This window comes from Equus przewalskii, chromosome 1 (assembly GCF_037783145.1).
Source record: "Equus przewalskii isolate Varuska chromosome 1, EquPr2, whole genome shotgun sequence".
Taxonomy (NCBI): Eukaryota; Metazoa; Chordata; class Mammalia; order Perissodactyla; family Equidae; genus Equus; species Equus przewalskii.
Genome location: NC_091831.1, coordinates 119,530,892 through 119,546,016, shown reverse-complemented (window position 1 = coordinate 119,546,016; position 15,125 = coordinate 119,530,892). Strand labels below are relative to the sequence as shown.

The following is a 15,125-nucleotide window of genomic DNA, read 5'->3' as shown; positions in this document are numbered from 1 at the left end:
AAACACCATCTGAGGGGAAGGATTTTTCCCTGATGAAGTATTCAAAGCACATGAAACCCACCCGCTCAACTTGGCCATGTCTGTGACGCAGCAGGGAACGGTGTGCCAAGGAGAACGAGAGCTTAGGCAGATGGAGTAGCAGCTTGGGGGTTGGTGCCCTCTCTTCAATATGAAAGCTGAGCCCTGTTCGTGTTGGTGTTGTTGTTTGGTATTGTTATTTAACTGCTCTTGTATTTATGCCTTCAGGACAGAGAAGAGGGCCCTGCTTCCTGGCACAGCTCTGAGGCCTGGATTCTGGCATCATTACAGAATAGGCATCAAAGAATGCCTGGTGAGACTAGGCCAGGGGAAGGACAAGAAAACTTTTGGAAGCCTTTGGGAGAGGGAGCAATGTGGAGGGTAAGCTGCCCCTCCTTGCTCCCCCTGAAAGTCCACCTAGCCACTCCCCAGACTGTGGTCATCTCAGAATCACAGGTCTCTTCTGGCCAAAGCTGTAACACAGTGGTCACCCTGGAGACTGGGCAGCAGCCTCGGGCACATCCTGAGGATGCCACAGCCCACAGCACCAAAGGTCTGGGGGCTATCACTGGAAACTTCTCCCAAAAGAGAATGTGGGCATCACACAGCATCCCATGACATGGGTCTAAAATTCTCCACCCAGGGCCCAGAAGCAGGGGCCAGCCCTGCTCCCTGATGCCACGGTACCAAGACCCACACACTATGCTTGCCCCATTGCCTCCACCAGCTCAGATTAGCCAGAAAGGCCAAGCACCGGACAAAGCAGAAGGTTGACCATCACGTGTATTGGGGAGAGGAGAGCTGGGGCACCTTCAGGAGTGCTTCCCGTGGGCAGCTGCCTTAGCAGTTTGTTGGGGCTCAGGAGGAGCAGAGAATTCACGGGGCTCCTCCAGCAAAGATGAGCTCCAGGGCTGCTTGGATGTCTCCGCCAGTGGCCTGCAGGGCCCGAAGGCTCAGCTCATCGTCCTGGATGCCCATGTCACGCAGCTGCTGCAGCTGCGGCTGCCACTGGCTCTGCAGAAAGAGAGGACCAGGCAGAAGCTGTTAGTTGGAACCCTATGGAGACTCACTTAGGTCTATCCTTTCAGGAGGAGAGAGGAAGGTAGGTTCCTAGAGCAAAGCTGCTGACATGAAGTTCCACAGAACACAAGGCTTCTAGGAAGACTACAACAGAGGCCTGAGGGTAGAGAACAAATTAAAAGTTTGTTCAATAAAAAAGGGGAAATTTTAACATAAGAATCAAAAGAGAAAGCACAAGTTACTCAATGTCTAAATTTCAAAAGATTAAATTACTTGCTTTCTCTTGCAATGTATAGACACAAACACACACACACAAATGGGGAAGAGGGATAAATTTTAAAACTAGTTTTGGTTTGAGCATGATACGTAGTAAAAAGTCTTACTTACTCTTACCCACTTCTATCCCCACTATAGATATCCTATTTTATTTTCTTTGAGGAAATATAAATATATACTCCTATATTTACCCTTCTCTTTACTCCTGTTCTATATCCACCCTTTTTTTTAAACATAATTAATGTATCCTGAAGATCTCTCTAAGCCAGTACATAAAGAACTTTTTAATAACTGTCTAATATTCCAACTTGTGGATGTCCTGAAATGTACCATAACTGAGCTGTTTCCAATCTTTTGCCCTTACAAACAATGCTGCAGTGACTGATTCGGTACAAACGTCATTTTCTACATGCACATACATCTCCAGGATAAATTCTGAGAAATGTGACTGCAAGGAATTACATGGCTTTAAGGGCCATCTGGATTTCCTTTTCCATGAATAGTCTATATATATTCTTTGCTCATTTTCCTATGGAGCTGTGGTCCTACATTACTAGAACTTCCACCTACAGGGATGTTTTGTCCTTTGTCTGATGTGTGTTACAGATTTTTTTCCTAGTTTGTTGTTAGTCTTCAGACTACTTGGGGTTTTTTTGCTGGTTTGGTTTGCTATGCAGAAATTTTCAATTTTACAAACCGAAAATTTATCACTCTTTATATAATGGCTCCTGGATTTTGACTTTCAACTATGAAAGGCCTTCTCTACTATAAGAGTTTAAAGAAATTAACCCACATTTTCCTTTAGTACTTTCAAACCTTCACTAATATCTACGTCATGAAGGAGGGAAGTGCACAACTTAGGGAAAACGATGTGTTCACACGTGGGAAGGAGAAGGCTGTGGGGAAGAGATGCAAATTCAGAGATAGGCAGGCAAGGGCAAGGATGTGGAGGGCTTTTAAAAACCCACACAAACCAACTCGGATCCAGTTTACAGACCAGGTGGAGCCAGTGAAAGCTCCTGAGCTGTAAACAGGCCTCTAGCTGGGGCAGGCAAACAAACGGAAAAGACAAGCTGTCCACGGGTCCTGCTCCTGTGCCCCTCACTGTCCACCAGGGCCACATGGGGTAGCGAAAGCCACATGGGCTGGAACACTGTCTCTACCACTTAAAGGCTTTATGACCCTCGATAAGTTCCAGAAATGATGCTCACCCCCCAAGGCTTACTGTGAGGAGCAAAGGAAAGAGAGTAGAGCAGACAGCTTGTGCAGAGGCATGCAAGAAATCACTGAACCCTTGAGTCTTCCACTTAGCTGCTAGGGTGACCATTCCATGAAGCAGAGCAGATGGCGTCACTCCCTGCTTAAAACCTTCCATGGCTCCCTGGTGACTGCAGGATCAAGGCTAACCTCCTCACCCAGGCACTCAAGGCCCTCCACTCAGGCTCCTGCTCTCTGTTTCTCTGACTCCATCTCAGGATCTTCTACACCAGGACACTGCCTGCTGGCCTTGCAGTTCTGAGTATGTCACACAGACCTCCACACATTCACTCAAACATGTAGCTGCCTCTGCCTGGCCACCATTCTCCCACCTCCAACACTGACTTCCCTACCTGGCTAACCTCTAACTAATTCTTTGACAATCAGCTTAAACACTCTTTCCTCAGAAGAGTTTTGCCTGAACTCAGGCCTCAGCTCAAGCCTGGGCTGGGCTTGACGCCCTGCTGCTCCCCCACTTCAGTAACTCCCTGGTGCTCCTCCATGGCAGGGATGAGGACTGGCTCGTCTCTACCACGGGAGCTGGACCCAGGCCTGGTATACACCTGTTCAACACTCAGTCCATGCTCACAGAATGAATGACTCTTTGACTAAGACTGCCATAAGTATCTAAGCCAGATGGTCAGTGGAGTCAGGTGATGGTCACTGGGTGCAGGAATGGAAGCATCCTCTCCTGTCACTCTGCCACGCCCCAGCTGTTCTAAGAGTGAAGTGTGCCAAGTGGGAAGGTCCTCCAGAGAGCAGAAAAAAGCTCAGTACCCAAAGTAACTAAGAAGCTGCATGGACAGGAGCAGTGGGCAGACTGACCTGAAGGCTGGGCTGCCCAGAGGCCTGCAGGGCATGCTGTAGGGCTTGGCTGAAGAGATCATTGGTGATGGGCGTCCCTGACTGGACACCAGACGACATGGGTGAGGTCCCTGAGGAATGGCCCTAGACATAAATCAACGGTTAGTGCCACCCTCAGAGCCATCTCAATCTCCCAGCACACACCCACTGCTGTCACATCACCCCATCATGACCCTAGGGTGCCCAACTTCTGCCTCCCAACAGGGGCCTGCATGAGACAACCACACAGAGGTACCTAATAGCTCACTATGTGGGCAGAAAAGGTTCCATTCTCTTCTGCTCAATGGAAATGGAACTGAGCACCTGACCTAGCTTAGGACCCAGCACTGGGAGAGATGGCCTTGGAAGCTGGAGTGACCGTCACCAGGAATGCTTAAGCCAGTAATGGCTGGGCCCTGTGAGGATGAGGAAGTGTACATTATGTAGGGGGAGGTCCTTCTGAACTACCAGGAGGAGGAATCAATCAGGACTGTGCTGAACCCCAGACTCCCGAGACCTAAAGGCAAGTGAGGGGGGTATAAACTGAGAAAACCACCAGGGCTCCAAGCAGAGTTCATCTCAAACCAGACTAGCACCAGACCCAGAAAAGGTTAACCCATTCTACTGCTAGGGAGCTTCTCCCTTGGGGGCCCAGCCTCCATCTTCTGGCTCTCTCTCCATACCTGGGTGCCAGGGGTTGGCGTGTGAGAGCTGCTCTCCGGAGTGCTGGCCAGGGCCAAGGCGGTGGCCAGCTCACTCTGGGTGATGGGCCGGGGTCCAGCAGCTCCACTGTAGCCCAGGGAGGCTGGGCGGGAGCTGGGTGTGCTGCTAGAGGGCGTGGACCTGGCACTCTGGAGATAGGAGGCACCAGAATCAGGGAAGCAGCACTGTGACACTCCCAGGTGAACCCCACCCCACTCCAGGAACCGTTCTTGGGGAAGACTCCCCAAGCTGCCAGGTTCAGAGAGGAACAGTATGACAGAGACTTGGCCACCAAATGGCCTATGCCAACCTCCCAGCTTGGGTGTGCCAGGTCCCAGGGAGGGGCCCATCTTCAGCACCATCTCCCGCAAAGGGCAGGCAGCCAGGCCACTTACAGGGTGAAAGTCGTCCTCATCATCAGAGAGCCCTTCAAAGAGGAAGCCACCTGGAGGAGGGAGAACAGATTTCCGGAGGAAGAACAGAAAGGCACAGGCGTAGCTCCAGAATCTCAGTTCACATACTCTCCAAATTCATATTTTCCTCTCTCCCCTTGGAAAATTACAGGACAGATGCACTCCCTGACTCAAACCGAGAGTTCCCAAGGAACACCCTCTGCCAGTGCTATACATAGCTGCTGAGTAAAGCAAATCCCTGGGCCACTGCCCACTCTAGGAGACGGCAATTTTTGCTCTCCTGAGGCTCACCTGGCATATCCCGGTATGAGCTGGAGGGCATGCTCCGGGAAGAGGAGTCAGCCCCTGGCAGCGGAGTGCTGCCTGCCACTGAGTGCAGAACCAGGACGATGGCATTGACCAGGGCTGGGTGAGCAGGCACCAACCTGGAACAGGGGCAGAAAGAAACCCAATGGTGACTAAGCGGGAAAGAGTACTCTTGGCCCTGACAGGATTTCCGGTGCCAATCACAACGATCAAGTGCCTATGTCTGCCCTTAAATTCTTCAGTCTTGGGGCCGGCCCGGTGGCATAGTGGTTAAGTTTGTGCGCTCTACTCTGGCGGCCCAGGGTTCACCAGTTCGGATCCTGGGTGCAGACCTATGCACCGCTCATCAAGCCACGCTGTGGCAGCATCCCACATACAAGAACTAGAAGGACTCACAACTAGGATATACAGCTATGTACGGGGAATTTGGGGAAGAAAAAAAAAAGAGGAAGATTGGCAACAGATGTTAGCTCAGAGTCAATATAAAAAAAAATTGTTAAAAGAAAAATTCCCGTCTTTAGCATCTCCCTCCAGTTGGCTTTGCCCTCCTGCTCCTCTGCCCCCAGCAATAGCGGCAAGGCCTTCAGTCCTGGAATCCACTGCAGATGCTTCACCTTCTCCTCCACAAGGCATGATGGGACACGTACAGCCAGGGAAGCTCAGGGGTCAAGTCTCTGGTCTTGACTCCATCACTACTTCCCTGGGCAATCTTTGACAGGTCCCTTCTCTTCCCAGGGTCTGGTTGTTTTCTTCACTTGCAAAATCTCTACTGTCCCTTCCAGCTCTAAAATTTTATGGATCTATGCATCTGCTTCTTTCCTTAGCTTAAAATCCTTCAAAGGCTCCCTAATATCTACTGAATGAGGTCTAAACTGAACCTGGCCTGCAGAGCCACCTCCCTCAGAACCCTGCTTCATCTTGGCATTTCCACCTGCCCCTGCCCCTGGGCTTGTCATTCCCCCAGAACCTCCTGCTCTTTCTTACCTCCTGACACATTTAGAAGGTAGACTTCGGGGTAGACCAGGGATAGGCTCCAAGAGCAGAATCCAGGCTGACAATTAGGTTTCTGGCCTAACCGTATGAGGAGAGACAGATGGGTATACTTACGTATCAAGCATGTTGGGATCAGCGAAGACAGAGAAAAGGTCCTTATCCTGGAGAACCCCTGAAGGAGAATGGGGCGCACCTCAGAGACTAGAAATCTAGCCAGATCCAGGAGGGAGAAGAGGCTTTAGGCCTCAGAGCAACCAGCTCAACAGGGACACTGGACCCCAAAGCAGCCCTCATGAGTAGAGGAAACCAAGTACCACCAGCACAAGCTAGATACTCTCCATCTTGTTCCCTACCCACCACCTCCCCCTGCACTGAGGTCACATACTGAGTACTGACACGCCAGCCTCCTTTCCCCACATCTCTGGGTTCTTCCCTCATCCATCAAGGTATGCCAGAAGACTTCCTTGATTGCTATGGTTTGAGCTAATCGCTACCCTCATTTGGCATCCTCATAGTCTCATTTATGATGTTAGTTAGGCCATGATTTCTCTTTGAGACTGCCAAAGGGCTGGGTAGAGTTCTTGGAGGGCTGGGTATATGGTTGCTTACTCCCCCTCCCCTACAAGACCAGTGATTCTTTAAAAGATGGTCAAAGTCTCTTTAGGGTAATTGGCTTCTCCTGGTTTCTCCTTCTCTAACACCTATTTCCTCAAGTTCAATCCTGCGCTTACCAAGAGCAATGGGATCGCTGCTGAGGCCTGGGGTGGCCACAATGATCTGATCCAAAGATTCCTTGTTGCTGAGCATCTTAAAGACCTGCAGGAGAGATGGAGAGGGCTGAGCACTCCAACCAGCTTGATCCACTCAGCAAATACCCACACTCTGCTGAAGTATTTCCTCCCACCAAGTGCTTGCACATACATTGCCACAGTGGAACAATGGCCCCATGAAACAGAGGAACCTGTTTTTTCTCTGAGATCATGGCTTACTGGAGGGGAAACAAACAATAAAAAAGCAAGACCACAGTAAACCTTCAATCTCTGGTCCTTCCCCTCATCTACAGTTTCAATGCTTCCAAAATAAAGGCTCTCATTAGAAGCCTTTCACAAAGGTTTCTCTAGGTCCCAAAAGTCCTTTTGAATCTCCATACAATTATCGTTTCACCTTCAGATATATTGGGAAGTTCACAGCTGTATTAATTTTGCTTATCAACTCTCCTACAGAAATACATCAGTGTGCTTTCCCAATGAGGAAATCTAGGTAAGGAGCAGTGGGCAGGCAATTCAGCCAAAGTCAAAGGATGAGGCCCAGCAGAAACAGTATGTAGATCCTTTGGCTGTCACCATATTCATTCCACGAGGCCAGTGTCAGGAGAGGTTGTATCATTATCATTAGAAGGAATTAACAATGCCTAGCTGAGAGCCTCTTTGGGAGAAGACAGGGTTCTACTGAGACCCACAGACACGGCAAAAAGTCCCCGAGGAACTCTTGGTAGCCATGGCAACAGGCTTCCAGCTCCCACTCTACACCACTCGCCAGCGTTCACACCCTCTCCTGCAGGCCTGGCAAGAGTCTCGGGCAGGGGGCCCTGGCACACACTCACCGCCTCCCTGTAGGAGGAGCTGCTGTGCAGGGCAGTGTGCAGCACGCGGAACTCCCTCAGGGCAGCCACTTTGTCCACAGGTTCTGGGGACAAGACACTCAGTTACCCTACAGCCCAGGTCCTGCCCCTGCTGCAGACACAGAACATCATTTCAGCATGCGCCCAGATGTAGCTTGGTCTGCAGGTTCCCTTCCCTCATCACCCCACTAAGAATGTGAGTGCCCATTCAGAAAAACCCATTAATGCCACAGATGTGAAAACTGCACTCTCTTTTAAGCATCTTCAGGAGATAAACAAATTCAAGTTCCAGCAGGGGGGACTCTTACCACATGAAAGAGACTGCTCTGATCAATATCTCACTGCAGGAATTCTAGACTTCTTACATTTGAAAAAAGGAAGCTATAATCAACTCAGAAGACTTTTATGCAGTGATTTATAAGAAGTGCTGCAAGCCATCTGAACAATATGGAATTACACTGACACAATACGTTAAGGGAAAGAAATAGAACACAAAGGTGGATGTGCATTCTCTAGGAAAACTACACGAAACGTGTCAGTGCACATGTGGCCCGAGGCTGGAAGGGGACAAGTGGAAGAACAGCACTTAGGTAGGTGACAGGATCAGGGTAATTATTTCCTCTTTGATATTTCCTTTCACGCTTCTGTAATATTATTTTCAATTAAAAAAAAAAAGAAAAAACAAGAAGGACCAAGAAAACACACTAGGGTTCTTAAACTTTCCTCACTCATCTGACAGCAAGTGTTTTACTGGAACTCAAAGCTTCTTTTTGATCTTTGGACACTATGACTCATATATATGGGAAAGTTTAGTCATTGTCTTAATTTTACTTGGTTAGTTTACTATTTAGGAAATTATCGCTTTCATAAGTGAAGAAATTTGGATAAAAGGAGGGGGTGTAAGTAGGAAGTTCACCACGGGTCACACTTTTAAAAGTGTGGTTACCCTCGCCTAGGATGGCTACTTGTGATTGTACAGACTGTGTACTGGCCAACCCAGGAGCACCATTCCCAAAGCAAGATGAATGGGACACCTGGTCCCAACCATATTCCTACCTATAGTTCTAATTATACGGGTTGTCACTTTCGAAAAAGATTCATCTTAAGTAAATTACCTAATTTATTAATTCAATAAATATGTACTAAGTATTTACTCCACACTTGGTTTTGGGCAAGGCACAGGAATACAAGAAATAAGAGTCCCTGCCATCAAGGAACTCTGAAGACAGTAGGAGAAACAAGACTCAATCAAACACGCAAACACACAATTACAAGGTACCAGGCTGAGGACCTCAGCAGAGATGTGGATCCCAGCCAGGGTGTAGGGAACATGGAGGCCGATAGCCATCCCTGAGGGAGGGCCACACAAAGCTGCCTCCCAGAGGAGACCATCTGGGAGGATATTTAAGTTAGAGCAGATGTCTACTAGGAAAAGGTATTCCAGGCCTAAGCAAGAACACGTGCAAAGGCAGGTAAGGACAAAAGAGCGAGGTGCTTCAAAGGAACGGTAAGTCATTCTTGTGGCTGGAGCTCGAGGTACACATCGCTGCTCAAACAGCAGGCTAAGAGATCCTGAAGGGATTTGTAACCGTCCATGGAGAGCCACCAAAGGGATCCAGGTGGGCAAAGAGGAACTGACAGGTTCTTCCTCCTACCGGCGCTAATCTAGTGAGAGATCAAGAAATGTGCTTCCTTTTGGAAGAGCACTCAAAGATAAAATATCTAAAATTCCATCACAAAACAGTTTCTTTTCAGATCTAAGTTTCCTTTCACTTCCCAATAAAAAACCCACTTGTTTTAAAAATAAATCTCCAGGCAGAAGGGGGTAAGAAAAGGACTCCTAGTATCTTAAGTTGATAGCCAGCTAAGAGTTATAGTTGTCTCCATAATATCTCTGAGGTAATCTCACCCTTTGGAAGTAGGAGGCAGCCAGCCCAGTGGAAAGAACATGGGCTCTTGAGCCAAGAAAACCTGGATTCACATCCCAGCTCTTGCATTCACTCTCTAAGGAGGTAACCTTGAATAAATACGTTTCTAACTCTCTTTTTCTTCATCTATAAAATGCCAATACTGTTACCTACCCTGTGGGGCCACTATAATGAACAAATGAAACAATCTGGCTCAAAGAAGCAATGAATGTTACTTTCCTCCTGTCAATGCCCTCCAGCCAAGACCAGAGGGCCACACATGCAGGTGAACAAGTTGGGTTTGCTGCTCCTTCCAGAGAGGAGAAAGCACACCACGGAAGTGTGGGGCATCTCAGTAAGAGGGTGTTAGAAAGGACTTATTACAGGATTTGGAATTTGACTGGTGATTTGGGGGGAAGTTTAAGGAAGCAGGGCTTTGCTCTGGACTAGGTGCTGTCAGGAAGTGGGGGTGATTTTACGATTGGGTATCTTAATAATTCTTATCTAGATGGAAGAAAAACTAGAGCAAAGCAAAAGCTGTGATTGGCAAAGAAGCAACGGTCATTCATAATAGCCAGGACAGAGGGACAGTTCGTCACTTTTGTGGTCTGGACAACATCCAGGTTTTTGTCTCTGTTCAGAAATGAGAGGGATCTTATTTTGTCTTGATCCATCATGGTCTCAGAGTGAGGAGCCTTGTAGACGTTGGTGACCTGTGAAATTGTTCATGTTCCATAGACTGGCTGAGGGCCAGGCCAACTCCCGGGTGTCAGAGACTCTCTGCCTTTCTCTTTCTCACTTCCCATCAGGGTATAAAAGAAAATCTTTCTTTCCTTTATGTTTAGAATTGAAAAAAGGGAAAATTTCAAGCTGATAACCAGTCACAGCAATCATGAACATTATAAAAATATGTCAAACTGCCAGTTTAACATAGCTAACCTCTTGTAGACAGCTTAGCTTTACCCTTGAGGATGCTTTTAAAACACAGATGCAAAACTTAAACTATGAATTCCAAGCAGCACCCTTTATTAATAAATCAAAATGGCATTAGAGGCTTTGTATGTATTCTCCAAGAGCTACATTAATACTGTTTGAATATTTTCAAGCTTCAGGAAACTAAATGACCAGTATAGCAGGAGAAGCGAGCTGAGCGAGCACACCATCACCTGGGGCAGTTCGATGGAAGACCTGCTAAGAAGAGAACCAACTACAGCATTAGAGGGGTTTCAGCTTTTTTCTAAAGAGAACAGTAACAACAGTAACAAAAAGATACCAAGTTCATTGCGAAATAAACTGTTAACCTACAGGAATTTAAATAGACACACACTCCCCACCACGTTAAAACAGTGGGTAATGAACTGAAAAAGTAGAGAAACACATCCCCTTCTGTCAGTGGTGCTGGCAGCAAGAAGGTCAAAACTGCACCCTGTTTATTAATGTGGTCTAATCCAATCAGTAAGGAAGATATCATCGTCTCAGTAAATCATCCTCTGTCACCCCCAGGCCCATGCCTCAAGAATACACAGACCCTTCCCTTGTAGATATTCCATAAGCTCTTGCTGTTTGACTAATGGCTAACCCTCACTCACCTGGTTTCTGATCAGGCTCAGGCCAGGACTTGCGCAGAACATGCACTGTGGACCCAGGTTGAATGCCGTAGAAGTCAAGGGTCTGGTCATCTTTTAGCTTCCGGCCACAGTAGATCAGATCTAAAAAGAACTGTCCACTTATACTTTGCTCCTCAAAACAATTTAGATGGTTTCTGTCCCCTAAGAACCTTATCTTGATTGGCCAGATAGCTGGAGAATGCTATGTGCTTTAAAAAGTGCTCTTATTTAACAAACACACATTAATAACAACTGCTAGCAAGTGCAAACCCATAAAATGTAGATTCCATGCACAGGAAAGCTCTAGAGCTTAACATCATGGACACAGCTCGATTCAAATGAAGGGGAAAATGCAACAACAAAAAAGGATGAATCCAGTGTTTTTATGACTGAAAACGTACTTTTTGCGAGTTTATACCATTTTGCCAGTTTATTCACCATTATATTTATAATCTAACTTATGTGGTATTTAAATTCCTCCTTCCTCCAGCTAGACTGCGCTTGTCTAGGAAAGGATCCTTTTTCACTGCCTTCCCCCTAATCAACCAAGCAAACGTTCTTCTAACCACCCCCTAGTACCCACCCCAAATGCCATATACTGGGGCGCTTTCCCTGACAAGCTCATCTTTCCCTAGCCCACTCCAAATTCTTGCTCTTTCGAAGAATTTAACAAACTCATAGTTAAGGAAATCTGTGCTAAAGTACTTCAATATAACACACAACTGAAATGACAACCAATAGTTTTATTATGTGATTTCTGTTTCTATTTACCTAACAACACTCTCTTCCCTGGAGTGTTAACATTATGAGGCAACGAATCCGAAACTCTCAATTTACCCTTGTAATTTCAGAAGTATCCTCCCCAAAAAGAGATCAGAGCAGCAGCCCATCCCCAGTCCACAGAGACTCACCAATCAGCTCAGGGTCTGGAACAGACTCCTGGAGTTTGCCAGCAATGAGCTGCTTCAGAAATGAAATACTGTAGCTCCCCAGTGAGTATTCTCCCAGCTCTGTCTCTGGCAACCGAAGAATAGACTTTGGGGCAAGTGGCTGGTCAGCCAGCTTCACCGCTAGGTGCCAATCTGAGAGAGACATCCTCTCTCTTTCGCGCTCTCTCTTTCTCCCTGTAAAGGAACAAAGCCTTAGTGGTTAAAAGGCAGACTACCACCCCACCAAGGGGTTGAATGAGTGATAATTCAGTGTGACACTGTTGGAAAGCACAGGATACAGCACCAGGAGGCCAGAACGAGAACGTGGGGGTCCTCTCTTTACTCATCCTATGATGGACAGCAAGGAACTTCCGTTCTCTAGACCTCAGTTTCTTCATCTTTAAAGTGGACATAAAAAATCATCCCATCTAATAGGAATGTTGTGAGGTTCAAATGAGATCATCCAACTCTCTCCCCTACATACACTCCTTATTTCCAGTTTCTTCATCAACTCTTGCTTGAACTACTACAACAGCTTTCTATAAGCTCCCTGCCTCTTACGTCTCCCTATCAAATATCCATGCTGCCACCCAACTCATCGTTTTAAAATACAGATCTGATCAAGTCACTCCTCTGTTTAAAAGTCCTCCAATAACTCCAAACCACCTCTATGAATAAGTCTAAACTCCACAGCCCGGCTTACAAAAACATTCACATCTGTTCTCTCTTGCCAGCTTTCTTCCCGAAGAGCCCTGTGCCACCCCACCCTCCCCAACACTTAAGTCCACCCCCACCAAGCCTCCATTCATAACAAAGCTCTCTCCCACTTTACACCTCTGCTCATCTGCTAACACCGTATGTAATGCCTCTTCCTTCCTTGGTCTCTTAGCAAACTCCTATCAAGACCAACCCAAATCCAACCTCCTCTGTCCCCTCTCCCTTTCCTCTGTTGTCCCCATATTCCCTCAGGGCAAAGTGTTACAAATATCTATTTACTTCTCAATTTCTCCCGCACCCCATTCATGGAGGCCCTTGAAAGCAAAGACTAGATATTTTTCGGACTTACTGTCCCTATGCCTGGCACACATGGGTCCCCAGAAAATGAATCAGAAACTCTGAGAGTGGAAGAATCTTGTAAGGAAAGACAAGCCCTTGTTATAATCGCTATTGCTTCCAAACAGGCTTCTTTGGAAAAGAAAAGAAAAAAGGCTGTGAAGGAAGGCTTTGAGGCTGCCCGGCAGATCTTAAGGCATCCTCAAGGTACCTTCCATCTCCAGGTTTATGACAGGGAAGGGAAGAGATCTCTTTATAGGCCGTATCTCATTTAATTCTCACAACTGTGACCTGAGGCAGACATTATCATCCACATGTTACAGACGAGGAACTGAAACTCACAAAGGTGAAGTCACTGGCCCAAGGTCAGAGATAGCCAGTCGTGAGGCAGGGACATTATCTCTTTGGTGACGACCCCACTGCTCCCATGGGACCAGGTAACTAGTCAACAGACGACGAGCCCGCGCGCCCCGGAACCCAGCGCCCTCACCCGTCCCGCGGAAGGAATCCGGCCGCAGAGCCGCCGGTGTAAACACTCACTCCGGTCCTCTCGCCGGAAACCGGAAGCTCCGCGCTGCATTCTGGGAGTTGCAGTTCCTGCTGCAGCCCCGCCCTTTATAAATAGCCGACCGGCAAGGGGCGCTAGTTGCAAAACTTCCGGTTCCGGGAAGGGCGTGGCTTCTGGGCCGTTTGAAATTTCCGGCGCGAGCGTCCTGTTGTTGTTCTAAGGCGCAAGTCGCGAGAGGGATGCCTGTTGTGGGGTTTACAGCCCCGTGATTCCCACGCCGTCCTGGGAAGCATACGGAGACTAGCGGGTTGCTACAGCGCAGCAGGAGGGAGCGCGCTGCCAGGCCCTGGGCCGGTTCGCGGACACTGATCCCCTCCCGCTCCGACCCTTCCCTCCGCGAGGGCTCTTAGCCGAGCGGCTTCTCCAGACACGCCCCAGCGGTTCCTCGCAGCCTCACTATGAAAACGGCTTGCCCTCCGGTGAAGTCAGCCTATTTTGTGCTCCTCTCCTCCTCTTGCTTCTCGCGGCGAACCTTCCTGTGGGGGCATTCTGGGATCTGAACGATGACTGGTCTAAAAGTTGATTCAAGAGGGGAGTTAACTACGTCGGGTTCCCGGCACGCCACAACATGCAGTGGTGGGGTTTATATAACAGCCATTCATCCAGTCAGTTTGGCAAGGGGAATTTCCACTGAACTCTCTTAGAGAAACTGCATATTTTAGTTGCACAATTAGAATTGGATTGTGCTTGCGCAGAAGTTAGGATTAGCTAAAATAGAAAGAGGGGCTACTTCTGATTGGACTCTACTCAAGGAATTAATTGAAGGACTAAGGTGAATATAAAAAAATGAGGTTGATCACAGCCAGTGTGCACAAACATAAAAGCATCACTCTGGAACTTCCCAATGTAGGCCTGGGACTAGGGCAGCGACTGAGCAGAACAACTCGACTGAAGCAGACCAACTGCAGGGTCTGGGAGGGCCTAACAGTGGAGGTTAATCACCCCTCTGCTGCTCCGATAAGATAATGTGAGAGATTTTCACAGTCTCTCACTCTGCCTTTCAGGCTGAAGCCCAGGTCCCTCATGGCTGTCCCCAAAGTCCCCCTTCCCCCAGCTACCCCTTCTCTAGATGTAACCTCTCTTTCAGAAATCCTTCCTACCTATCCAGTCTTCTTTAGGCTCCTTCCTCTCCTATCTACTAAAGCTTGCACTTGAACCACATAATTTAGTGTTTTATTAAATTTTGTTCAGTGCTGTGCCTTAACCGCCTGCAGGAGAAGACAAGGACCCTGTCTTCATTTTGTTTTCCTCAAAGTGGAGCTGAATACACTAGATACTCATGAATTTCTTGTTTCAGTTGATTTCATTATAATCTCCCCAGGGAAATGGACAATGACTGTCTGGCACTCCACTTTATCTTCAGCAGGGCCTGACATGTAGTATTTGAGCAATAAATACTTGTTGAATGAATAATTCAGGCCAAAGCTTCTTCCAAATGTGGCTGTCTTGCTGTAGCTTGTTGATCCCAGGAAAGAAAGTAAGCCTCTCTGAGTTCTGATTCATTGCACTGTTCAAAAACATTGTAATAATAAATTATTAAATCAGCAGATGAATGAAGGCATAACCCAGGGCCAAACAGGTTCTTTGGGAACCAATTTACCAAGTAGGTGCT

The 15,125-nt window shown here is 47.6% G+C and overlaps 1 protein-coding gene across 6 annotated transcripts; it reads right to left on the bottom strand.

Annotated features, from left to right (window-relative positions):
* Window positions 1-783: 783 nt before the first annotated feature.
* LOC103567307 (ubiquitin-like protein 7) lies at window positions 784-14,027 on the bottom strand. 6 transcript variants are annotated; one of them, XM_070621290.1, is made up of 11 exons: window positions 13,486-14,027; window positions 11,875-12,087; window positions 10,946-11,065; window positions 7,432-7,514; window positions 6,560-6,644; window positions 5,943-6,000; window positions 4,821-4,954; window positions 4,512-4,561; window positions 4,098-4,265; window positions 3,397-3,519; window positions 784-1,032 (listed from the first exon to the last, which is right to left on the bottom strand). In XM_070621290.1, exons 1-11 carry the CDS (start codon window positions 13,523-13,525, stop codon window positions 895-897), a joined length of 1,212 nt encoding a protein of 403 aa, XP_070477391.1. In that variant the 5' UTR covers window positions 13,526-14,027; the 3' UTR covers window positions 784-894. The 6 variants fall into 6 exon arrangements, with proteins under 6 accessions (XP_070477391.1, XP_070477402.1, XP_070477420.1 ...); XM_070621301.1 differs by lacking the exon at window positions 5,943-6,000 and adding an exon at window positions 5,820-5,906 and having other exon boundaries at window positions 13,486-14,025; XM_070621319.1 differs by lacking the exon at window positions 5,943-6,000 and adding an exon at window positions 5,820-5,906 and having other exon boundaries at window positions 13,436-13,982.
* Window positions 14,028-15,125: the final 1,098 nt, after the last annotated feature.